The sequence below is a fragment of the Poecilia mexicana genome, unplaced genomic scaffold, assembly GCF_051168715.1.
Source record: "Poecilia mexicana isolate PSO_F unplaced genomic scaffold, ASM5116871v1 scaffold_9, whole genome shotgun sequence".
Taxonomy (NCBI): domain Eukaryota; kingdom Metazoa; phylum Chordata; class Actinopteri; order Cyprinodontiformes; family Poeciliidae; genus Poecilia; species Poecilia mexicana.
The window spans coordinates 15,790,870-15,816,789 of record NW_028263378.1 but is presented as its reverse complement, the minus strand read 5'-3'; the positions used below and the strand labels follow the sequence as shown (position 1 = coordinate 15,816,789).

General features: G+C 41.7%; 1 protein-coding gene across 4 annotated transcripts in view; it reads right to left on the bottom strand.

Moving 5' to 3' along the window:
• Positions 1-25,920, bottom strand: part of LOC106929471 (membrane-associated phosphatidylinositol transfer protein 2-like) — a 56,915-nt gene that overhangs the window by 13,599 nt on the left and 17,396 nt on the right. For 3 of the 4 annotated variants that reach the window (XM_015006438.2, XM_088008850.1, XM_088008849.1), the window contains exons 2-15: positions 20,689-20,944; positions 15,206-15,420; positions 14,569-14,690; positions 12,234-12,467; positions 11,809-12,141; positions 9,421-9,516; positions 7,110-7,214; positions 6,963-7,024; positions 5,364-5,608; positions 4,996-5,185; positions 3,171-3,290; positions 2,805-3,019; positions 1,784-1,959; positions 1,443-1,613 (exon numbers count right to left, since the gene is read on the bottom strand). In XM_015006438.2, coding sequence (XP_014861924.2) covers positions 1,443-1,613; positions 1,784-1,959; positions 2,805-3,019; positions 3,171-3,290; positions 4,996-5,185; positions 5,364-5,608; positions 6,963-7,024; positions 7,110-7,214; positions 9,421-9,516; positions 11,809-12,141; positions 12,234-12,467; positions 14,569-14,690; positions 15,206-15,420; positions 20,689-20,766 — 2,362 coding nt within the window. In that variant the 5' untranslated portion in view covers positions 20,767-20,944. Of the gene's footprint in view, positions 1-1,442; positions 1,614-1,783; positions 1,960-2,804; positions 3,020-3,170; positions 3,291-4,995; positions 5,186-5,363; positions 5,609-6,163; positions 6,236-6,962; positions 7,025-7,109; positions 7,215-9,420; positions 9,517-11,808; positions 12,142-12,233; positions 12,468-14,568; positions 14,691-15,205; positions 15,421-20,688; positions 20,945-25,920 lie in introns of all 4 variants that reach the window. The other variant, XM_015006437.2, reaches the window with a different exon arrangement.

Below are 25,920 nucleotides of genomic sequence, written 5' to 3'. Positions count from 1 at the left end.
GGCAGAGGTCGGGGGGGTGGTTTTAGGAGGGCCGGGTGTGCAGAAGTGGGAACAGGAGACCGAGAGAGGAGGAAGGAAAGGAGACAGGGAAGACACAAAAACACATATGAAGCAAGAACAACTGGACATAAAACAAAAGGCAAGCCCTTAGCGGACCTCACTTCTAGACTACAACTGTTTTTACAGCTTGAATGGTCATAATAACCAGTTTTACAACCACACGTTAAACAGAAGCGAGATAATGCTGATAATCACTGATAAATGCTGATAAATGTATTATTACTGCAGTTCATTTTTGCCCAAACATTTGTTTTGTTACAGCCTCACTCCAAGTGATTAAATATCATTTTCTAAATATATTCTAAACACAAGATCTCATAATTACAAAGTGAAAAAAATTGTTTTTTATTTTATTTTATTTTTCAGCAAATTTATAAAAATGAAAACTAAAAATTATATGCACAAGGTTTTACTGCATTCCTCGTGACATTCATGGTAACCTGCCTTCACTGGTTATCAGCCAACACTAGCAGAAACATCTTCAGAGTGCTAATGATCTCATCTTCCAATGCTACAATACTCGGATAATAAAGGGGTGGCTTCAGGGGATTTCTGTGAATATCCTCCAGTGGCTCAGCCAGAAACCTGGAGTTACAGTAAATCTAATTTAATACGTCTGGAAAACATTTAAATGGCCATCTACCGACGCCGCCCATCCAGCCTGACCTTGTTTGATCTGCAGAGAAAAATGGGCAAAAATGCACAAAGCTATCTGTGCCAAGCTCACCAGCGCTTAAAGAAGAACTGCTGCTAAAAATGCTGAGCAAAAGAAGTGAAAATATACACGTGATATTTGAGGAGTTGTTATTTCATAAATTTGGAAAAATTGCTATTTAAAAAAATATATATATTTTGGAGTAAGGCTGTAAGATAAGAAATGTGGAGAGCAGTGAATACTTTCTGATCACTAACTCCTGGATCTTAGAAAATGTGAAACTTAAGTCTGAGGATAAAAACTTGTTTTAGTGACTAGTCGGTTCATTTACACTAAACATCTACAGCCAAATAGGACAGTTTGAGGTTCTAAGGGTGACTCTATTAAAATGAACGTCCAAAGACAGAAATCAAAATCAGGACTATGACCACATTTAGATGAATAACCTGCTTCACAGAAGACAAACAGTAGAAAAATGTAGCATTTTTCTCTGAGACAGTGTACTTCGTGAGTGGACTCATGGTGTGCCACTAAGACATGTGCTGTGTGCGACGAACAGGACAGCTGCTTACAATCAAAATGTCTCCTTTACGGGGAGAAATTGAAAATAAATCTACTGTGTGAAATTCTGCATTTGTGCTTGTGACGACTCCAAAGAACCCGACAGATCTGAATTGTTTCACGTGACAGTTTTTGCCTCCATTTATTGCTCCTGCAAGGAACTCACCCAGCAAGGCCGAGTTTCCGTCTCCGAGGGGGAAGCGCTGGTAACGGGGAACGCTAAAAGGAGGGAGGAGGTGAAATTTCCGCTCCAGCAGAGGCTCCAGGCGGGAGGCGGAGGGATCAGCTGGGTGGAACAAGTTATAGACCTGCTGACAGGCCGGCCTCAGCTGGGCCACTAGAGGGGGAAATCCAACAAAAGACATGGGAGGGAAGAGCAGACGAAACCAGATGAAAAAATAAATAAATTAAAAAGCTGCCCAGCAGAGGCATCTTTAATGTTCATTTTTATGCCCAAACACATTATTCGCTTAAAACTCCTGCATTCCTCTTAATGAAGAAGCTCACCATCCAGCATAGGGATCACAGTCTTCCTCAGGGCCAGCACCAGGCCCAGCGGAGAACCAAACAGGAAAAAGTCCGACACCTCAAAGTCAAACTTCCCCAGGGAGCTTCCGTCCAGCATGGTGCTGCTGCTCGACCTGCGGGACGCTGCGTCGCTCTTAAGGACGCTAGAGTGCAAACTGGAGGGAAAAAAACAAAACAAAACACAGCTGTTAGTCATTCAGGCATTTGCTGCAAAGTTCAAATGCCTCAAATTACTTTCGCTTTTTGTCACGTCACTATCATAAGTCTCAGATCAACACAAAATAAATGCACAATGTCAAGTGGAAAGAAATGATACTTTATTTTTAACATATGAAAAAATCTATCTGAACGCGTGGAGTGGATTTGTATCAGACTCTAAATAAACTCCAGTGTGATTCTTTTGTCTCCTGAGCAGCAAAAAGTGTCCACCTGCACTTGGATGTAAAGTTCTCCGAGGTTTGATTAGAAAAACATTAGTTAACAAACAGCATCATGAAGACAAAGAAACAAAGTATCCTGTATCCAATTCAGGGCAATCCAAGAAGAAAACCACTTGGAGGCAGATGAATGCTTGAGATCAACATTCCAGCAGGCGGGCAACAATAAACTTTCAGTCAGAGCTGTAATGGTTACGCTTTGACTAGAATGACTTAGTCAAAGTCCAGAGCTAAGTCCAATTGAAAATCTGTGGGAAGAGTTAACAACTGACACTCAAAGATGATCTATGTTGTGTCTGAGTTATTCAGATGTGGAAAGTTGTTAAAAGGACAAAATCCAAATGGGTGGCAGCTAGTACTTTATATAGGTCGGTCACTTAAAATCCTGGTAAAACAGGCAAAAGTTTGTGTTTGTAAGGTGGAAAAAAAATACTAAGTTGTTCTAGGTTGTAAATACTGTTGAATAAGCACGCTACTATCACAGCATATTCAGCAAAGCTGGCGTTAAGTAAGAACTGAAACGTGTCAGAAGAAAATAGTTCCTCAGGTAAGTCATCGCTCACCTGGACAGAAAAGCTTGGTGTTGTTTAATTGTGTCCAGTTCGTAGGTCGACGAGTCGCTTCTCTTGCGTGGCAGCTGCTTCTTGGTGTCATCGCTTGAACTGACACGAGGAATATCAATGTTGCTGCGACTCAGGTGGCGGCTGCTCTCCAGTGTTGGGGATGATGACCCATGTCCGCTGTTGACGATGATGCCGGGAGAGAGAAGGTCCTGGTCCTACATGAGCAAATCAGGAGGACGAATCACAACGACGGAAAGAAAAAGAAAGAAAACCTCGAAGAAAACCTCAACGACTTACAGACGATAAATGTGTCCATGAGCGGACCAGTTAATAAAAACTGTGTCTGATGTGCCTTTAGGATCCTACCTGCACGCTGATGACGCTGCCTCTGCGGCTGCTGTTCTGGCTTTCATTTACCGTGGGGGTGCTGTTACAGAGGGCATCAAACCCCAATATTCCTCCCACACAGTCCCCAATGAGGCAAACCTGCACAGGAAAGACGGTTCACATAATATCAAAAAGTAGCAATAATATATTGTGCTGTATAAAAGTCTTCAGTCATTGCATTTTTAAAAAGATTTTCATCTAAGTAATCCATTAAAGTGGCCTTAGTCAACAGACATCAAATGTTTCTGAAGGTTAATCAAAGAGTATCTTTGGTCTTTGGCTGCTTTGTGAGTATTTTCTGGTTCAATGTCTGATTACTGATTAACTGAAGGATGAGCCAGATTTGTATCTTGTTTTTTGAAGACAACTTTCGGATGTCCTCCATCTGCAAAAGCTTTTTGGATGCTTGATGCTTCTTCTTTTATTCTTCTCTTGCCTTTATTTTTAAAGCACACACGGCACAAAAGGTACACTGAGTGGACGAGAAATGGTTCAACTAGAGAACTCTAAAAAGTCTGCATGTCATAAACGGTGTAGTGGTTGGTGGTGGTGAGGAGAGACGCTGAGACCCAGGTATGGTGAAGATGATGTATTTAATGGTGATAACGCACACAGTCCAAGGCAGGCAGCACGGCAGGAACAAGCACGCAGCTAATAGCCGGTAGCAACTGACCAACAGGACTAAACGAAACAAAACACTAACCAGGACTTTACAGTTCTACTGGTGAATCCGACGGAAACATACACAAACCAGGACTTAAACAGTTCTACTGGCGAGTGATTACGTGACGACACTGACTACGACAAACGACGACAGACAACGACAAGGACCCGACGAAGAACACAGACAACAGGTGGGTTTAAATACAGACGGGGTAATCAAGGGAATACGACACACCTGGGGAGCAATCAACAGGGAGGACAGAGACTCACAGGGAACAGGACTACACAGGGAAAACAGGACTGAACACAGAAGAACTCCAAAATAAACACACAGAAACCCAGGGATCATGACACTGCAGAACTACAAAGCAAGACCAAAAAGCAGAAGCTGCTATGTAACAGATCAAGACAAAGTCGTGCACAATAGTAGAAGTAGAACTAAAAGTAACGCATCGCTTTAAATTCCTTTAAAAATAAAATATCGGCAAAAAGCTGTGTGCGTTTGTATTTTGTCCCCTTTACTCTGATACCTCTAAATTTAACAACCTGCTCTCAGAACTCACCTAAATAAATTTGTAAATAAAGTGCAACTGTGCATAATTTAACCTCAGTATAAAACCAGCTGCTCTGAGAAGACCTCAGAGGGTCATTAGAGAACAAACAGCATCATGAAGACTAACTCAGCAGATAGTTCAGGGATAAAGTGGCTCCAAAAGACTCGGACTGTGTAAAAAGTTTCCAACTGAGAATCCGTAGAAGTTTGAATTGTTGTTCAGATGCTTACAGTCCAACCTGACTAAGATTGTTCCATTTAGCAAAGAAAAATTGGCAAATATTTCACTTTCTAGACGTGCAAAGCTGGTAGAGCGAGACATACTCTAAAGCACTTACAGCAAAAGGTCGAATAAGGGGAAGTGAATGCAAATTCACATGTTGGGTTCAGATCTGTTTATCTTTACTTGTAACATTTTTAATCCACTCAACAATAATGCACCACTTTGTATTCGTCTACCACATCCCGACAAAACATGCTGATGTTTGTGGCTGTAAAACGTGAAGAGTAACTCTACCAGCAAAACTGTCAATAAGAACCCAATCTGAGAAAAGAACAGCCCTGCCCCGGTTCTGAACACCGTCTGACCTGGCCAGAGAAGGTCGCTCCATCCTGAGACTTAATGAAGTCGGAATACACCTGGTTGGCGCGAACAATGACAGTGGCCACGGCGTCCTGGTACTGTGGAGACGAGGTGGCCAGCAGAGGCAGAGCTGCGAGCGGGATGTGGTCCTGGCTGCTGGACAGATATCCCTCATCATAGCTGTAAGGGCTCAGGCTGCAAAAAGAGGAAGGAGGAGCTTAAGTAAATAAACCAAGGAAGAGGAGGATGACCTGAGTCACAAGCTGGACTTTTATATAAGAGAAACAGCCGTCGTAGCCGATGACAACAAACCCTCAGTCAAAACACTGCCTGGAGCCTGCAGATATAAATGTGTGCAAGCGTTTTGTCTTACTTGGAGACAAGAGAGAAGGCCTCGGCACAGATGGCGGGGCAGGGAACCAAGCGGATGGCGATGCGTCCGAGCGCAGCGGGGTAGTGAACGCGCATGACTGTGTCGAACGCCGTGCTGATGGTGTTGACGTCAGCCTGCTTGCTGCTCTGGTCCCCTCCGCCCGTGTCCAGGATGTTCCCTCCGTGCAGAACCAGTATCAAGACGTGGATCTTGGAAGGCTGCAGACTCTGCTGAGATGAGCTCTCCTAAGGGACGGCAGAATTGCGACAAAGGTTGATGCACGGAGAATGTTTTGATACTTTGCTTGGTTTTTATCATCATGACCAAAGACAGAGGGTTTTCCCCCTTACTAATAAAAAACGTCCCTCAGTTATTGTTGATGACATTCCGCGTCAGGCTTTCCAAACATGGACCACAGAGCAGACTGCTGTTCACAACCATAGAGGGGCAGAGGACCATGAGAGGGGGAGACAGAGCAGAGCCACCCTCCACCTGTATGACAACAATCATGCTTCTGGAGGATGTCACAATAAACTGCATGGAGTAATGTGTAGTTTTGTCTTGCGTGTCCGATCCAAAACTTCACATTGTCAAAGAACCACCATAAACGCACACTCAATGCCACGACTGCAGGTACAAGCGAGTTGAACAGAGGGTGGTGGGGTCGAGGGGTACACATGGATCTGGGTTTGGGCAATGGCGACGGAAAAGGGAGGGGCAGTCAGTACTGGGTGGGGGTGGGCCTTCCTGTGGGACTTAACCCTGCCCCAAGGTGCTATGGGGCCAAAATGTTTACTTACTGACTGGTGCCTCGTTACCGTGATGATGGGGATAGGAGAGCTATCGGCTTGGCCGCTAAGAGAGTCACGCATCTGAACACAAGAGGACAGAAAGGCTCAGGGACAAACGGCCTTTCTCTTATCCTCCAAAGTGTAAAGTCTCATAAACCCAGCTGAGCTAAAGGTCATTGTTTCTATTTAATTTAGTTTTTAGGCTAAAAATGGACAGTAGCAAGTTTGGGTTGTGGGATTTTTTATTTTTTTTTGGTGTTATTCAGGAATAGAGCTGGGCCTTATGACTGAAAAAACACATTCTACATCAGTCAATATTGATAAGTTTCTTGTTTTAAATATCTTAAATACTGCCAAACTGGTGATGTGACCTTTCCTGCTTTATCTGTTGTTTTCATTTTATCCTTTCACTGCACGCTGTTGTTTTTTTATTTTTAAGTGGTGAAAACTTAAACTACTGTTGTGCAAGTTACTCAAAAGGTTGTTGCTAGGTAACCACAAGTTGTTGCTCGGTAACAAAAGAGTGAATGAGTTAGTTGATGCCACAAACGTTGTTTAGCTGGCTGTAATAGGTTGAGCAGCTGAACCGTTTCCTTTGCCTACATCCCCCAGAATGCTGTGCGGTTCTGGATGGATGTTCCATGAAATTAATGGAAACTCTATTAGAAATTGTCTATTGATATTAATATCTATCACAATATGTATTGTTATTAATTTATTGCCCAGCCCTATTCATGCATGCTTAATATTTGACAGGGCAGCATCAGAAGAAGCTGGATTAGTTTCTGAAACATTTCCACACGCGTACCTCATCCAGTCTGTCCTCGCTCGATGCTCTGTCATAATCGACGCTCATTTCCTTAAAGTTCTCTGAAAACACAGGTTTATACACACAGTTAAGTCAGAGAAGAGTTCCTGTTGGGGATGAAGCTTCGGTCAGCGCTGCTCTTCGTACCAGAACTTTCCTCCGTGTCCACAGTTTCAATCTTGTCCATGAAGTCGTTGGAGTTCCACTTGGCAATTTCTTTTGGGAAAACCTCCTCACCATCCGAGAGATCCTCTGAAGACACAAAAACAGAAAAGAGAGTGGGATTAAACAATAATTAGTTGCGTCTCCATTGAGTGCTGGCTATTCTTTTAAAATATAAATCTCCATTTCTCATTCAGTCACTGCTGTAGCTTTGGTCAGTTAATACCTGGCTTCTGTATTCAAAATGGAGTCACCTTGTATGGGACCTTTGTCTGATTTTTTAATTCTTCCAGGATCAAACAATGTTTTTATTCACCATGTGATTTTTTTTTGCAAGACTATAATATTGTGTGTAAGCAGCACACAGTAACTACTGTCATTTTTTACTGATATTTAACAAAACATAGGGCCAAAAATGTACATTAAACGTGATTAACATCAGAAGTTCTTGAGCGGAAATTTCTTTCATCATTCTGCACAATAAATAAGGTTCCTTTCTCAAGTACACCATCCTAGACTCACCTTTTAACATCTTATTTCTAGCAGCTTCTCTGACATTCTTGACATTTAAATAGCAAATGTTAATTAGGCCCGAGCAGCGAAGCGCTGCGTAGGCCTTTTGTAATTTAAATTGCATCTGCAAAACAACTGAAATTGGCTTCTGATTTTGAAACGCAGAGATATTTTAGTGTTCTTAGATAATCCAGACTAAAACATTAGCTCTATAACACTTGGACTTGTGAAAGCAGGAATGAATTACAACAAATGCAGATTCTTTAAAGCAGCTCGTAATCTTTGATATCTTTATTCTGCTTGCATCAATTCCAACAGCAGCAGTTTTAATGCTTTGGTTTTTTATTCTAAACAGAGACATTTAAAATAGTCAAGAGACCGGAGAATGGGTAAAAGATTCAGTCTCGGCTTTAAACGACAGAATTTCTGTATGAATGTAGGGGGAAAAAGGATTGGGACAGAACTGTGCACCAGGACACAAAACACGGTCCACAAGGCAACAGATGACACTGGGTCCTGACCTCAACTTGACAGAAAAACTTTGGGATAAACTGAACATGATTCATAACTTTCTGTTTCAGTTTGGGACAAATATATGAGACACAGCTTTAATTCTTCAAAATGGGGGAAGACAAGGCAAACGTGTTTCACAAGTGAGGAAATATTCACTCACCTAGATTTGCAAAAATACACTATATTCAGAGCTGTGAGCAAAAAAATATTTTAAAAGAAGTGGAACTTTGCCAATCAAAGCCGGTTGGAGCAACCAAGTAGCGCCAAGCATAATGAACAGGAACATAAGAGAAGCAAAATATCTCCAAAGCTTGTTACTGGAGATCTGCAGCAGAAAGTTGCATCTTGGGGGTCACAGAGTCTCCATAGCAACCGTTTATTTTAAGACTTTAACACATTTTTCCAAGAAGAAGAAATAACTCTACATGCTGCTGCAAATGAGCAAAAACAGTCCCAATTATACTTTATATAACTCCTAGCATCACAGTTACCACTAACACTAATTGTTGTGAATTCATGACTGAAATTGATATATTTTTTGATTAAGAAAAAAAAAGTATTTGACATTAATTTAATTTATTTGATATGTTGTATCACTTATAATCAGTTACTGGATGCCAGCAAAAAGTCAATGTAGTTCCTGTTTTCCAGTCACAAGCAGAAACAAGTTGAAGTTAGAATTAGGGCTGCAACTAAAGATTATTTTAGTAATCGATAAATCTATCAATTATTCTGACAATCAATTAATCATATTTTAAAATTCTGTAGACTTTCATTAACCACTACTAAAACATTACTGAATTAGTTGATTATTTCAATAACTGATTAATAATGATTAATCTTTTCTGTCCTGGTTGGAAAAAATGGAGATTATTGCGCTAGAAGAGTCAGAGTGAAAATAATAAAAATGCAAAATGTTGAAGGTTTGTCCTCGTTTCACATGACATCATCAGACAAACGATGGTTTCCAGAGGGACGCTTATTGCTTGGACGTCTGTGTGCATTTAAAAGAGCCGAGTGTTTTGGTGAACTGATTCCTGAGTTGGACGTCAGGAGGAAAGACGTGGCCCCAAGCCTCCAGCCACCTCTTCCTTTATGGGAGCGTGGTTGCAGCACCACACCCTCCTATTGCAGATGCAGACCCAAAGCATGCTGGGCATCTGGGAAGCTTAAAAACTGAGCTGCAGCTTTTAAGCTTGAGCAGTTGAAGAAGAAAGAAAGCAGAAAAATAGAGCAGTTTAAAGAATGTTTAGCTGAGAATATAATTTACCATGGGCGTCAAAGAATTCCTCGTCCGAGCTGTCGTCTGAATCGCGCGCTATGCTCTGCATCCTCCACTCTGAGATGCTGTGACGCGATGGGCTCACTGTAAAACCACAAGAGGCAAAATGATCGCTGTTAATTGGGGACATGTGTTTTTTCAGCCTCTCTCTTTTCTTTCTTAACACATACAGAAATACACTTCAACAAAGCAGCTGTTGCCCACACCCCCCCGCAAAATCTCACGCACAAACACAGCGTCACATAAACATGCTGAGAATCTCTGTGGTAGTGCTGCTGTCCTGCAGATGAGATGGGCTGCATGGTGGTCAGGGGTGATGTGAGAAAAGTGAGGCCCAGCGCAGGCGAAACACCCAAAACCGAGGGCGGAGAACGCCAAGAGTCGGCCCCGTCTGTCACAAACCTATAACCGACACCTCGTGTATCATTAGAGCGGCGGAGGAGAGGGGGGCACAGCTGTGGCTGTCAGGACAGACAAAGCAGCAGCAGCGGAGGGGAGAGGGGGGGGGGGGGGCTCGCGTCTGCCTCCTCAGATCTGTGATGTCAGCACTGCTGCTAAAAATAGCTGCATGGAGAACCACGGGTGGTGATGGGGCTCATGGAGGGTAAGGGGGGGGGAACGAGGCATGCAGGAGTCAGGGGCCACGAGGAAGACACAGCGAGTGCTACCTTATAGAAGGGACGGCACATGGGTGTGTTAGGTCACGTGATCTGTGATGTCAGAGGCGATGCTAAAAATAGCACGGCTCTGAAGGAGAGAAACTGCTGAAGTTGGACAGTCAGTCAAAAGGTGAGGGCACGGGGAAACACAGGCTGCTCTTCATCCGACTGTAACGGCGCCTATAAAAGCCCGAGCGGCTACACCTGCAATCCAGTTATTCAGTTACATTAAAGTCTCTTTTTATATGTCGTTTTATCAAACTGCTCGCATAGAGAGCAGGTCCAAGGGTTACAGATGCCACAACATGATAAGACAGTTTCCCTCCATATTTAAGGGAATCCCTGCTATGGATGTGAAAATGACCTGAAACTAAAATAATCACCAAAGAATATGATAAAAAAAACAACTCTTTTGGTAAATAATACCATAATTCTGAGTGTGTATATGATCAAAGTAAAAATGTTTGGCATTGAAATTGAACATACTGTTTCACAACTTCAATCTGAATCTACCTACATGACTTAATTTTACAGGATCAACTTCACTATATATTTATAAAATCGATCTATTTATGTTTTATAGTGAAGATGACATTGGTTCATTTGTTCTATATGAATGAATTGAACTAAATTTATTTCAGTCAAAAACATTTAATCTGAATTGAATTGTGAAAAACAAGACGGGAAAATAATCCAATTTTATCTACCCACCACAGGCAGTGAGAAAAATAGTAAAAAAAAAAAAAAAAAAAGGAAGAGTGTGAGACTCTGCTGCTGTTATAAAAAAATATATATTTTATGACTTTCTCCACATCCTTGCCCTTGTCAATAATTATAGGAGTTGGAATACAAGTCGAGCTTTAGAGTGTAAATGTAAGAGCTGGCCCTGAAATAATTTGTGGGTTTTGTAGTATTTCATATTAAATTATTCATCATATATTTTTTTAATGCCATCATGTAAAGCTTTGTTCTAGGATGGTTAATATATCACACACTTCCAGTTTATTTCCAGAAAGACGTCAGATCTGTAAAGCATGTTTTAGGAGAATTTATCACCAGAGTTCCCAGCAGGTTCACATTTCTGGGCTCCTACTTGATTCAGTCGGAGTCAGAGAAGAGGAGGCAGCTGCAGCCGTGAAGTAGTTTTTCCACCTGAACGGTGCAGCTGCAACTCCAAACAGCTCCCATGGGATGGTCATGTGAAAAGTAACTAACACATAGGTGCAGAGCTCCAGTATGTCTCCGGTGTAGTAAGTATTTTTTTTATTTTTTTGCTTATTTCTTTGTTATCTGCAATCTTTATTTATATAAATATGGGAAATCCCATTCAGGGAAATCCATTCCTTTTTCTTATCACAAAGGTCAGATATTTTTGTTTTGCTCTATAACCCAACTGCCGTCAGATCACAGTTCTTAAAGTGTGTTGGTGAACAGCTAGGGTTTCTGCCGGTTTCACCAACTGAAATTTAAGACTTTTTAAGACCATTATGAATGGAATTTAAGACCTATGTCTGCACAACTTTGCCCAGACATCTGAATTTTCACGTATCCATAGAAGATACAAAAAACTAGCTAGCTAGCAAGGGTATTTTAGCAGTGAGCTACTGGTAGCCAACATTTTAAGGTTCTGTAGTTCTAGATCAGTTTCATTGATGAATGCACACAATGACTGATGTGTCAAAAGATTGGGAGAGACCATGGGTGAAGAGCCGTTCACCTCCTCTCTTGGATGAGCGGGAGGATCTGGATGAGGTGGACCACTGCTTGGTGAGGACGCCTCGCGGCTGCAGAGTCTCTACTGATCTGGTGGCCGTTTCCTCTGCCTCGATAGAGCTGATTGCCTCTTTGGCCTCCTGCTCTTTGTCTGGAGACACTGTGCTTCCGTTGGATTCGGAGAGCTCCTCGCCATGGAGAAACTTGGCCATCTTCCTGGCCAGGGCCAGCTGGGTTTCCAGCTCCAGCTGCCTGATGTCGTCCATGGTTAGGCCATACCACTCGTCCTGCCAGCACCAGGCCTGCCGGTGGGCATGCACCATAACCTTTCTGAGCCCTAAAGGGAAACAACAGGCAGACCAACGTATAAAACAGGCTTGCAGACTCTGAAAACAGAAAACGGTGACGGAAATCCAAAGCTCTGCTCACCAACATCATGAATGAAGCGTTCAATCTTGGACTGCATGCCCCAGTAGCGAAACTCCACTTTGCAAAGTTTATAGGCACACATGATGGGAGTCTTCCCTGGGTTGTTTTTGTACTCCTCTATCCAGTCATCCTGCAGGGGCCCCCTCTGGGTCTTGGCTGACGAGTAAAGCTTCGGGTCCTCCTCTGAAGTGTACTCATGTGGGGGGATGGGATCTGTCACTATGTCGATAACGTCTGCCAAAGAAAATCGGGTTTCAGGCACCAACAACTGATGGAGTCAGCTGTTTGGAATGAATGTCACAACGGCTTTAGTGAAGTTTTATAATCATGTTGTAATGTGCACAGGAGGGCAGGAGCAGAACATGCATAAGCCTGACTTAAAAACACGTTTGCATTCTTTTCATAACCAACTTTCAGTCTAACGGCATCAGTTACATAAGAAGCAGTGACTGACTAAAATCATTACAAATAACATCAGAACTAGGTCACCGTGTGCTCTACAAGCACTTATTATTTTTTTATTGTCGTGTGATGGGAAGTTTTTTCCAAACACAAAAATGATGCTGCACCACTAAAGTGCCACAAGTGGGCTTCATTCACTGCTTATACTGACAGACCTTCAGACAGGAAAAAACAACCAAACTAAGATTAATAATGAGCCCAAAAATTAGCGTGTGTCCGTCTCAAAAAATATAAAAGTTTTTAAATGTAGATTAATTTCTATAAAATTGTTGAAAAAGTGAAACTAATCTGCTTCGAGCAATACTTTCCAAGCAATTATATCTGTTAAGTTTGATTATTGGGGTTAACGGCAACCCAAAGCTCAGTTTCTGTGAATATTACATAAGGGTTTTTTGTTTTGTTTTGTTTTTGTTTTTTTTACAGAAAAATGTTACTTCAGGACCTAGAAAAGGGTTGTCCAAAGTGTGGGCCGGGGGCCATTTGTGGCCCTAGGAATAATTCTGCGTGGAACCGACTGCAGTTCAAGAATGGTACAAAATAAACCCTCCAGCAAAAGGAGTTGAAGCAGATGATGTAATTTTTTTGGGGATGAGAATTACAATGACAGACACACATCTTCATAAATTGAAAATTTTAGGCACAAGAGAAGGTATTTTACTTTTGTTCCCAGTTGGCCGGTGTATCTAACTAACCTAAATCGAACTAGCATTAACCTGATCATGCAGTTTTCAGCCTGGTGAGGAGCTTTCGCGCTCTCCTGTCTGTAACGCATAACGCTGATTTTATATTATTGTATTTAGTATTATTTTTTCGGTTACAAAATGCATCAAACCGTATCAAATGCTTTGTCCACTTAGTCAGAGTCAATGCATGCGGCCATGCGGAGATCTGAAAAAACTCATCCCACAAACTTGAGCAACCTAAACAGTTTCTGTGACGCTTATTAAAAACTCAACAGACACGAAATGGAAGAGCTACTAAAGCCACATTAGCAGCATTTAATTAAATCTCCCGTTTGTTGCGCATTTCTGCGTAGTGCAGCAGATTACCTCATCATGCAGGGCCAGTCCAAAGCTGGATGAGGCCTTGAGCAGAATTTGATTTAGGGGCCCCTTTTGTTGCTAAAAACATCAGCACCTCTAACAGATGTGTTGGATTTAATCTGAGAGAAGGGAGTAGTTTAATTGGCCAACCAGAAAGCAATCAGTTAAAGTTGCAGTTTACTAAATTGTATTTGTGAACAAACAGAGCTCAAACTTAAAGGTTAAACTCACAGGATCAGATTGTAGCTAGGGTAACAAAACAGTCTAACTATGAATATTGTTCTTTGAACTTTTACAAAGTAAACTTGCAAGCTCCTTAAAATCTTACATTTAAATGTTAAACAATTTAAAATCTATTTATGTATGCTGAAATTGAATCAAATTTAGCAGCAATGATGGAGCTCTTGACTTAATTTGGATTAAACAAAAGTGCAAATAATTGCTATTCATTTTAATTGTATATTTTGATTTGTTGTTTTTAAGACTAGATGTGGGTTTAAGTAGTGTTTCACTGGTGATGTTTTCCCGTAACGTATAATTATCAAGTGATATTTTCAAATTTCCTGTCACCTTAACATCTTTTAATACAAAAACACGGTGCACCGCCAGTGGACCGCCTCGACACCCCGACCACCGGGGCTTAACCAAGTTTCTGGGGGAAAACCTGTATTCTCATATGTAATGAAGCTACATGAGTCTCTTTTTTGGGATAAAATAATGAAATAATATTAACTAAGTTTCAGCTGTACAGGACAGCATTGTGTTGTTGACATGTCAGTGAAAATACAGCATATAAACGTTAAGCTTCTACATCATAAAAAGGTTCTCACCGATAGTTGTTTGCCTCTTGTCTGCTGCAGATAAGTTAAAGACATCAGCTTGGTTGCCTGTGTCAGGCTTATAGTAAGTCTCAATGTCGATGGAGAACTTCTCAACAAATGGACAGGTGTATCTGGAAGACATCATGTGACAAAATGCATCATTACAGACATGGACTCATTCACGTAGTGCTGAATGGCTCAGGATTAGTCAAAGAGTGACAACACATCCTCAGTGTGAACGAGGCGGTTCTGATGTTCTGTTGTGTCTGAGGCCTCTGCAGTAAAACTGTGGCTGGTTAAACAGATAAGTCAAAAAGGACCACAGCACAGTCTTGGGTCAACCTCACATCAGCACCTTCACATATCGGTTTATCAAACAGATAAATGGAGAGACGACACCCAGAGGAGGAGAGGTCATCATCAGCTAAAAAGGCCAACTGCAATCTGATGCTCTTACAACATGCTTCATAATATTCTGACAGCCTGATCAGAGGTTTATATTCTCCCTTCAGAAAGACGGATTTGGTATTAACATGTATAACTATTATATTATATTATATTATATTATATTATATTATATTATATTATAACTATTATAACTTGGGGCATCACTCTCATGAATCTATGGTTGAGAAAGCGCACGTACCTTGTTCGGGTGTAAGGGTAGGCATTCCAGGACTCCTCTTCAACCCTCAGAGCAGCTTTGGGCAGGATGGAGCGGAACCAGCCAGGAATGTGCATGCCTATGTGGTAGACCTTATGGGTGTACTGACCCACCCCACCTGGTCCATCGGTGTAGGGCTTATTCTCAAGGATCTCCACCCCACTTCCTTCACCGCAGCTCTCTTCTCTGCTCTTTTTCTGCAAGTAAAACAAAAAAAAAAAAAAAAAAAAAGGAACTGAAATGACTTTGAACAGTGTTTATATTTACATATGAACTTTTTATATGGACCTGAAAGAGGTGTAGCCGGGCCGGGCTTTCTTGAATGTAAACTTAAGTCGACTTCAACTTGCTTTTCTCCAGACCACATCGAAAAAAAAGCTTTGAAGGGCCAAGCCAAAGGACCTATGCAGGTGATGTACTAAGAATACCTTAATACCTATATTAACTAAACGTGATAACCTTGTCCATCATGTTTAGTTTGAGTATCGTCAGAACGTTGTAAATTTTTTCTTAATAGAATCATGTGATTTAACTCCAGAAAATGTTGAGCAGCATTTAGCACCACATGTTAGCCATGTTAGTCATTTATTCATCTAAACACTTTAGATTTTAAAGCCGAGATTAAAAAAAAGACATGATGTGCAATTTCAATTATTTTAAAGCAAGACTCGTCAAGAAGGCATCAGGGAAAGTGTACTGTTTAAGGCCATTCACTGCTACATACTGTACAGTAAGTTTCATTTATCAATCTTTGCATCAATTCTAAATAAATCTCATATCTCGAGAAATGTAGAGAAACTTCATTTACTTTTACAATATGCAAGAGAGCTCCCTCACTGGAAAGGAAGTTTTTACTTTTTCAGAAAGGAGTAATGAGTGTTTGATTTGTATACATTAAAACAGATAGCGCAGTTTCACTCTGCTCCAAGTAGAAACGCATAAAAATATCTGGCGCAACAGCCTACATGCTGTATTATTTCATCACAGATGGGCTGAGTCAGTTCTTACAGTGACTGGTCTGACAACACACTCCACAATTATTAGCTTCCTGAGCGCTATGCATCCTCTGAATTGCAAACGAGGAAGCCTAAAAGCAGGTGTATGCAACCGCACCTTTCCCATATTTACATTCCAGGTGCAGAGCGCTGGGGCTGGGTGGAGACAGGAGGTGCAGTTGCTCGGAGTCGCAGCTAGACGAGACAAAGTTTCACAATCAAAGCGGCTCGGAGAAGAATGTGAGGCACGGGCAGAGCAAGGATTGTTGGGAAATCAGTGAAATGGGAAATCTGAACAGCTGAGCAGAGTCCAAGTTCTGACGACAGTAGAGGAGGGGGGGGGAAGGCGACGCAGGGATCATAAATGTCAAAGATCTGAAGTCTGCCTCTTCTCTCCAAATCTGCTTGCGAAAGTGGGTCTGTTTTTCAGTCCATTTGCTTGATAACAGCGAGGAAGCTTTCTCCGGTTTGCCACTGATTCAGAGGAGCTGCGAGGAGGAAGTCATGGGGCATCCAGCACTCTGGACCTCATTACCTCTGACAGGTCATTCATTAGCCACTCGCCCTGCTCTCAACAGCTCAGATGCAGTTAGGAAGACAAAACACAGACGCCCCGGCACTGTTGAACCAGCCATACACAAAGCCACTGCCTGAATCCAAACCTACTTTATCTGAGCTCAATGGCGTAATTACAGACTAGCATGCACATAAAGATTATAAATATTGATGGCGCTTTAAGCCATAACAAAATATGTGTTTAATAAAATTTAGATGGGTTTGATCAGTAGAGAGATCCACATGAATAAAATAAAACATGATCCAACCACTGCTTCATCGTATTCACATTTATTTTTCTCATATTTATTCATCCATATTTATATTCTTATTTCAAATCAGATCAGTCCTGACATGTGACTATAACGTGTTAAATGAAGCGTTACTTTTGGTTTTCTCAATTAAGCACCTTTAAAAACAAAACATAAAAAAACACACACACACAAAAAAAAAAACAATGGTCAATGCTGAGCTGCTTCACTCCTTTCACCTCCAGTGAGGGAAGATGCCTGAAGTCAGTCAATATTAAGTTAATTGATAAACAACAGGAAGTTGTTTTCTTTTTCCAGGACTCCTCCCTAAATGCCTTAAAGGAGCATTTTAGAGCCAGAAAACAAAAAATAAATTACAAAAACCATTTCCATTCTTGCTCAAAGAAGGTGAGTAATTTAAAAGCACAATTAAGAAACAAAAATCCAAAACAAAACAAAAACCAGCCATTACACAGCCAGGCCTTCTGAAACGGATCTTCACTGACAGATTATAATGTAGTACAACAGGGAAGAAAAGACCAAGTTATAGTGGCCTTTTCGACAGGCCACTAACACCTTTTGACACTGAAAACAACCTTCTGACAGATGCATTACTAAAGTAAAACAAACAAGTAAAGCACAAAATGTTTGTGTTCAGAAAAGTGAGACTTTCTGCTGCTTCCACTCACTGTGTTTTACACAACCGCTCCGTGGCTCACAAGTATAAAGCAATCAGATAGAGTTGCAGGGAGAAATGGCCCAGGTCCATTCACATCAGAGTAGCAAAGCATGTCAGAACAGGAGCAGACTGTACCAATGCTTTCAACAAAGTGTGATAGACTGATGATCAGGGTTGGTGGTCCGTACAACACACCGCCACGCGTCAGTGACTTTCAGCTGGGTTTTCAACTGCCTGGTCCCCGTTTCATATTTTTGTATTTTTAGACATTTCTCAATTTTGGACATGAATGATGCAAGTCTGAACAGAGAAGACTAGGAAAACCTTATTATTTCATCGAGCCAGGGAACAACAATTAAAGTTTCTGTGCCAAAAGACACATTTTGTCAGACACACAATCACACGTCTTGATATTTCTTTTTCAAAAAGTGACTGAATATACACGATTGCCACCAAAACACACTATACGCATTTAGATACCTCTGCAGTGACAGGATGGGAGTCACATCCTGGTTCGTTCTCACCGCTGTCGACTCACTGAGCCATGTTTCCTGTTAGAGATGCACTGAGCTCCAAAGACAAAACAGAAGCCGCAAAGTTGGAACCTGAGCGTTCAGCGCAAGCAGATGAGCCACAGCAGAATGGTCTAATATTTAATCCTGTCTTGATGCATTTTCTCTGCTCATTACTACAAATCCCTGCAGAGCAATGAAGAAATGATCGGCCGGCTATCAAATTAGAAAGTGGCAGAAGGGCAACGGAAATAAGTGGAGATGGAGTGGGCGTGCTGAGCGAAGTGCAGACATGGCTAAGATGTCCTGAGGCCCCGTCTTCATCCATGAGGTCTACAGTGGATTGGCGTCAGGCCGGCCTACGTGTGGCTGCTGCCCTGGTAACCCACAGCAGCGCGAGGCAGGCAAGCGTTCTTCGTTTCTTCCCGTTCTTTCCTCGCAGCCTTGTCTTTTTTTTTTTACCCACCATTTCTTCTTTTCATTCACTCTCTCGTGAGCAAAACCTGACCACCGGCATGCTGCTGATGTCACGGTTGCCATGGTGACAGAAGCCTTACAGCAACGAAGCTGTGTAGAGATGGTGAGGTCAGTGAAAAAGGTAACTACGGGTCATCGATGTAACAAGGTAAGGCTGCCGGCGGATGCAGTCTGAGTCGCTTTTCCAAAGAGAAACTCGGCGTAAACCCGTTCGCACGCTGCTTGTGTCGGGTTGCCCGTAGAGGGCCCGTCTGGGGACAAAGTGGATCAGAACTAAAATGTTTCGCAGGATTAAAAGCCCACAATTACATTCTCGCTTTTACAAAAAATACTAAAGAAACGAGGGTTGAGTGTTTGAGCCCGTATAAAATGTTCCCTCTCGTGTTTGTCGGAGTGGAAAGACACTTAAGTAAACTCATGCGAGAGCTTAAATGTTGCTTTGTGTTGACTAAAGGAGGAAGTTCATGTTGATTCACTTGATGCTGCTGCACTTTTTCTTTCATTAAACGTTTCCCTGGTTGTTGAGTTTCCTGACAGTCAACGCCTGATCAAACATGACTGTATCTGTCATGCATCATACGATGTACAATATCACCTAACCAGGTCAAGACTGCTGTGCCTCTTGAAAAAAAAAAAAAAAACTCAACGACATGCAGACATTCAGTGTTTCTAAACAAGAGGTAAATAAAATCATTTTTTTAACCACAATCCAAGTTACAATCGGGGTCAAATAACATGATTGTTAAGTAACCCAAGGTTAAATAAGTACAGCTTCATTTGCACAAGTAACAGGAAGGGAAAACAAGTTGTTGAGCAGAATAACTAAAGCTTCACACAGTAATTTTCCTTTTTCCCTTTTCACATTTTGCAATTTTACTACCCCAAACTTCTGTGTCTTTTATTGGGAGTTTATGTGATACACCACCATGAGCCACCATACAGCATTTTGCATGTAGGCCAAAAGATTCAAGTTTGTTCTCATTTGATCTTCTTCCACATATTTGCTGTTAGCCGTCATACATGGCTGCTCCTCTGGTTGTAACAATGACTTTCTTCTTGCTACATCATTGTCTCATTCACAAAATTTTCCCAACTGAGCTTTGGATCTCTGCAGCTCCTCCAAAGTTTCTTGACTGCTTCTTTATTTTTTTTTTCATCTTCCAGTTGTGCCAAACTATTTACATTCTTGGATGATGGGTGGATTAGGGATCTGTGACACTTCAGAGGCTTGGAATATTGTTTTATAACCTAACTACATAACTTTACTCCTGACCTGTCCACTCTGGTCTTTATGATGCTGTTTGTTCTCTAACAAGAACTCTGAGGTCTTTATGGAAGAGCATTGTTTGTGCTGAGACTAAGTTACAAACTCATTTACTAAGGTACGTGACTACTGAAGACAAATGGGCTGCGATGGATTTTACTTAGGCGTATCAGAGTGAAGTGGGGTAAACAGAGACGCATATGCAGGAAAAATATCTTCAAGCTTTCTTCCAGAAAACAGATGCTACCACTACTTAGTGCTCAATTAGGAGATAAAATCTCAATGATTTCTTTGGTTGACAAAATTTTAATTTTAGAATTTAGGTGGTGTGAATAATTTAGCAAAGCGCTGCAACTTTACACTGAAAATCTGGTCATCCATGTCATCAGTCCTAATCACAGCCATGTCTGGTAGGTAACAGCCGCCCCCATGCACAAACATGCAGTCTGTGCCAATTAAAACCAGCCACCTTAGGAGGTTCAATTAGATAATCTATCAGCCTAAAAGCACTCTTTGTTGTGTGACTCTTTCTGCGTCACACAACTTGTGACCAATCATTCTGTAATCGTGTGAGCTGTTGAAAACTTCCCCCTGCTGGTTTATCTTGTCCTCATTTGCTTCGTTTGGCTCACCACTTTCTTTTTTTTTTCCTACTTTGTCACGTCTGGTGGTTGGTTGGTGTGAGTGTGTAGGTGAAAATTAGGTGGGCCATGTGTTGTGCTGTTACCTCACCTGGATCATGTAGAGCTGGGCAATGCGGTACTCCTCCACACTCAGGGGCATGGGGATGCGATACTCCTTAATGAGCATGGTGAATCTTGGAGCAGATGGGGGGTGAGGGGGGGAAATCAGGAAGAAGAGTGACGAGGAAATGGGGAAAAGGGGAGGGAGGGGTGAGGGAAGGGATGGGGAGAGGGAAGAGGAGAAGCTCCGGTTGCTCCTATATGTGACTCGTCAGATCACCGGCTGAGGTCTGCATGGATAGTTCCTGTAGACAGAAGGAAAACAAACATTTCTTAAATCTAAATTAAAAAAAAAAAAAAACTTTTCAAAATCAATCTGCATCTTAACACGCCTCTCGTCACTTTAAATAAATTAAAGAGAGCTGCAAACAAGAAAGAAAAAAAAAACATTCCAAAAGCTCACAAGGTGAGAAAGAGGAGAGAGGAACAGGTATGGTTACTCTCTGTTTGGTCCAAGCCTTCGCATCGACGGGAAGCTCTAGCATCTGAGGCATCGTATCTCTAAAAAAACTACCGTTACCTGGATAAAATCCCATTGTTATACAGCAGCCACTGCCCAGTCCACCCCATCGCTCTGGCATCGTCACATGGGGGACCTCACTCAGCAACCGAGGGATTAGCTTAGTGAGGAACTTTACATAACTTTGCACAACCAAGGTTTCACAAATAGCTCCATCCGAGTTACACAAACCTTTGTTTTCCCAACCACTGGGCAGATAGAGGTAGGTGTGCGCTATACATGTGCAGCGTGTGGGTGGCGTGAGTTGCAGAAGTCTGCTTTAAGCAGTGCAGAAATACCATCTCTCCTAAGCCAAGTTTGTACAAATAAAGACCATATCTGTGCAGAGCCGTGGCGTTTATAAGTTTATCTCAGTGAAGCCTCCTAAATGTCAGCCAAGGTAACACGTCAACTGAAGAGGAGTCGATGCAAAAAGAGCGATACTCATCAGGGGAAGGAACGGTGCAGACCAAATGAGTAAAGCTCGTACAAGGACACTTTTTTTTTTAGCTCAGAAAGGTGAAGCTACTGGCCGAAAAAACAGGCCAGGCCACAGTCACCTTTTATATTCTCCAACTTAGAAAGTTTGGATTTCATCACAAAGTTATTTCAGCAATTTCTTCAGAAAACGAAACTCGTACATGGATTCATTGTGTGGAGTGAAATATTGGAAGCAGGTATTTCTATCTATTTTTGACGAATACAACTAATGAAATCCAAAATTCAGCTCACGAAAAACCAGAATGTAGCATGAAAGTAATTAAAATGGGCTTTTTAACACTGACATGTTATAGTATGATCAAGAGGAGGACTGCTGAGTCGGCATGTGTCAAGACGACACACCAACGCTCTTCAAAAGGAGGGGAAGCCTCAAAAAGTCGCTTTTATAGAAGCTGGTTGAGTGAGGAGTGCAGCTGGAGTCGAGAGCCTCACAGCAGAGGACGTGGCACTCTGTGGCATGCCTCAGACAAAAACCGGTCCTGAACCTGAGACATCAGGAACATCTGGGCTAAAGAGAAAGAGGACTTGGATTTTTCTCAGTCCTCTTTTTGACTTTTTATATGGAGATCACTGCCCAAGAGTCAGATGGAAGAGTGGAGACAGACAGAATCCAAGCTGATCAAGGTTCACATTTTTTTATATTACTGCATTAAAAAATATTTTTTTATTGATCTTATGTAAACATCAACTTTTCTGAGAAACTGAATTTGTGGTTTTTCATTAGCTGTGAGGTATAAATCATCAAAAGTATGTAAAAAAAAAATGCTTTAAATATATCACTCTGTTCAAATCCTCTAATATGCAATTATGTGTTTTTTTTAAAGCAGAGGTGATATGACAAATTGTCTTTTTTGAGCTGCAGTATCCAGGCTCAGCTCCACCAGACTAGCGGCAGCAGCAACTAGCAAACATCTGGTGGAACAGCACATCTCTAGACCTCATTATGCAAAATATTTCTCAGTCCAACACGCTTAAGAACAGTTGTAAATGGCATAATGGAGGAGCATTGTTGTGATTCTGTACTGAAGGTGGAACGTTAGGAAGAATAGGAACTTCTTAAACAGACAGAAGCCCATTTTCATTTTCAAAGCATCAAATTGCATTTTTGTGCTATAAATCACACTATGTGCATGGCAAATACATAACACATAATTACTGAAATAATTATATTCTAATTCATTAAGATGTACATAACGTATTAAACAGAAGAGCTCCAGCAAAAGAGCAGAAACTGAGAGAATTGGTCAAGCTGAACATAATAAAAGAAAATGAACCAGAACAATGAAAGCTGAAGTCAATATCATGTCACAGCTTACATTTCGGTGGGAAAATTTGACAACACAGGCTTACATAACCACGATCTTAACTAATATCTGACCTATGGCAGCAGCTGGACAAAGCTCTGGAGCTTAGCCATTCGGTGTAATCACTCTAATTACACTAATATTCCCAGCGCGTCACTTACCCAGCAAGCAAAGAGCAGCTCCTGGTGTAACCAATATTCCTGTTCCTCCTCCTATTGACTGTTAGCTCCTGCAACACCACACTGAAAACAAATCTAGCTAACAAGCTCGCTCATGTACCACAGCAACAAAAGCATGACCGATTTCTCCACAGCGATCTGGTTGAAGGGGCACTTACATTTTGTTCTACTGTATGCATTTTTCATGCGGAGACCTCTTTGGTTTACACGCAGGAACAATGCTGCAGGAAAATCGGAGCAGAACGCCACGCTTTGCTGAAAATAACTGCACTCTTGGGAAACACTTGGAGAAAACTAGGCTAGCTGTAGAGGCCCTGAAGAAAAGCCGGTGGCCTCACAGCCAGAAAGGTCTTCAGAAATGGGGACCAAGCTTAGGAGAGGAAGGTCCAACGCTTCAGCCTTCACGTGAAAACTTAAAAATGTCTCAACAAATTCTTGTTGCTGAGTATTTTTGCTTTCGCCAGCAAGGCGAACACATCTTCACATCACGCAGTGGAAAATGTCAAACCAAATGCTGCTACTAACGTCTAACGTGTCGAAGCCTGACCACAGGAAACCCCAGCTCTAGTCGACGACAGGCAGCCGCCTGAAAGGAAGTGACGCTAGGAATTTAGAAGAATAAAAATAGGAGTAAAAGCAAATCTGGTCTCGATCTGTCCACCAGGAAACATCTGGGGTTCTAGTAAAGTCCAGGGATTTGTAGAGACACTGAAGCAGTTCAGTCATTCCACCAAGCTACATTTTTCATTAAAGGCTCACTTTTGGTTAGACCTGAACAGAAACAATAAATCCAAAAGAACCAACGTAAAACCATGAGATGATCTTTCTAATAAAACATGTATTTGTTTATTATTGGGTGGAGGAAAGCTGAGACAGACGACCAGTAACATCACAGACAACGGAGACACACCAGGACAAACAAGCAGATAAACACAGACACACCTGGGAGTGACTTAGAACCATAAAGAAGTGCATGGTGACTGTTGGAGGAAACAGGAGTGCCTGGGACAAAAACCCTCACATGTGACATGAGAACATGCAAACCACCCACAGAAAGGTTACAACCCACAGCTGAATGATCAAGAGATTTGCTGTGAGACAAGAGTGCAGCACGAATCCCTTAAAATAATAATAATAATAAATGCATCTTCACAACAGGATGGAGCTCTGGGTAGAGAGCCATACTATGAACAACAGCCACTTTATGAAATAAAGTACTTTTTTGTTTTTATTTTCGACTAAACAAGATTCAATTTGATGTACTACTAAATATATGAAGTATTTTCTTACTGGCTCAATAAAATACATTTTATTATTATATAATTCAAGTCTGGGCTCCATTTGTAAACCAAAGGAAGCAACGAAACAGGATGGACAAAAAAAAATCTACCTTCAACCTTTAGCTTTTTTTTAATAGCTGTATTTAAACACTTATAGTTTTTTAAGTTTCTTTTACTGATGCTGTTCAGATTAAAACCATCTCAGGATATATAGTTAATTCTCCTCTTTGCACCAAGTTGTCTTCAAACAGCGTTTGCTCTTTCGGATGTGAACCTGTTTGCTTGCCCTCTCTTACTTTGGAGTTCAACACCGATGCTGTGCACATCACTGGATGTGCGCTGGTCTATCCACCAGCGTCCTCCGGAGAGGACTGGCACCACGCTTGACCCAGAAAAAAAAAAAAAAAAAAAAGGCACTCACACACACGCAGCTTAAAAATAGCTCAGTCACAATAATCCAAGCATACGCAAGCAGAGTGCCTGACGTTCGTTCAGAGAATATGTTCATTCCCGTCTAAAAATACAGTCTCTGCCCCCTTCTAGGCAGTGACGCAACAACGGCACACGCCAGTGCACAGGGCTCATCACAAAGCAGGCTCCAATGTTTCTGCTCCGATTTCAACAAACTGAAGCCAACTATAACTACTGCATACTTTGTCCTTTGGGTTGAGTTTTATTCTTCCTCCCACTCTTGTTCCTGCAGGTTATTAAAAAAGTGCAACCTGAGGCAGGACCAAGCACCAGAAGGTGCATAAAACTACTGAGAATTGGGCATTAAAGATCACAAATAACTTCTCTGAAGGAATTTGTCACAAATCGGAGGACATCTGCAGACAGCACTGGATGAAATATGTGGCAGCAAGAAATTTAAGTGAGATAGAAGAGAAGCAGCTTTTTTTTTCCAGAAAATGAAAAAGCCACATTTTCCATTACATACAACTCTTTGCCCTTTCGGTCTGTCCTTTACCACAATGATGTCAAGTTGCATTAAAATATCTGTCTGTGAAGGCAGCATATGACATAAGACAGGGGGAATATATGCACAGCAGAGAGGATGCATGCCCCAGGATAAGGAGCAGCAGCTGGGCTTTGTCGTCAAAGGAAGAGCCAAAGACCTCTGGAGGGCAGAGGGAGGTGGAGGAGCGAAGAACTTTGGTGAATCCTTCAGGAGTTAGAAGAGCAGAGGCTTCATGCAGGCTGAACTTCTTCAAAAGTGGAAACCGTAAGCAAATAGTCACTCACTGCGTTGGCCTTAAAGTAAAGTACATATCAGGCATCGCCAGCCCAAAGCAGCAGCTCTGACCTGCTGATTGAGATTTTTAGGAGTTTTATATCCTATAAAAAAGGAAGGAATTTCTGCTGCTTTTTGAGATTTTTTTAGCATGACCGACCTGTCTAAGAGGGGATGTCACAGCGTCCCAATCAGACAAAAATCTGACTTTGACTAGCCCACTCCAA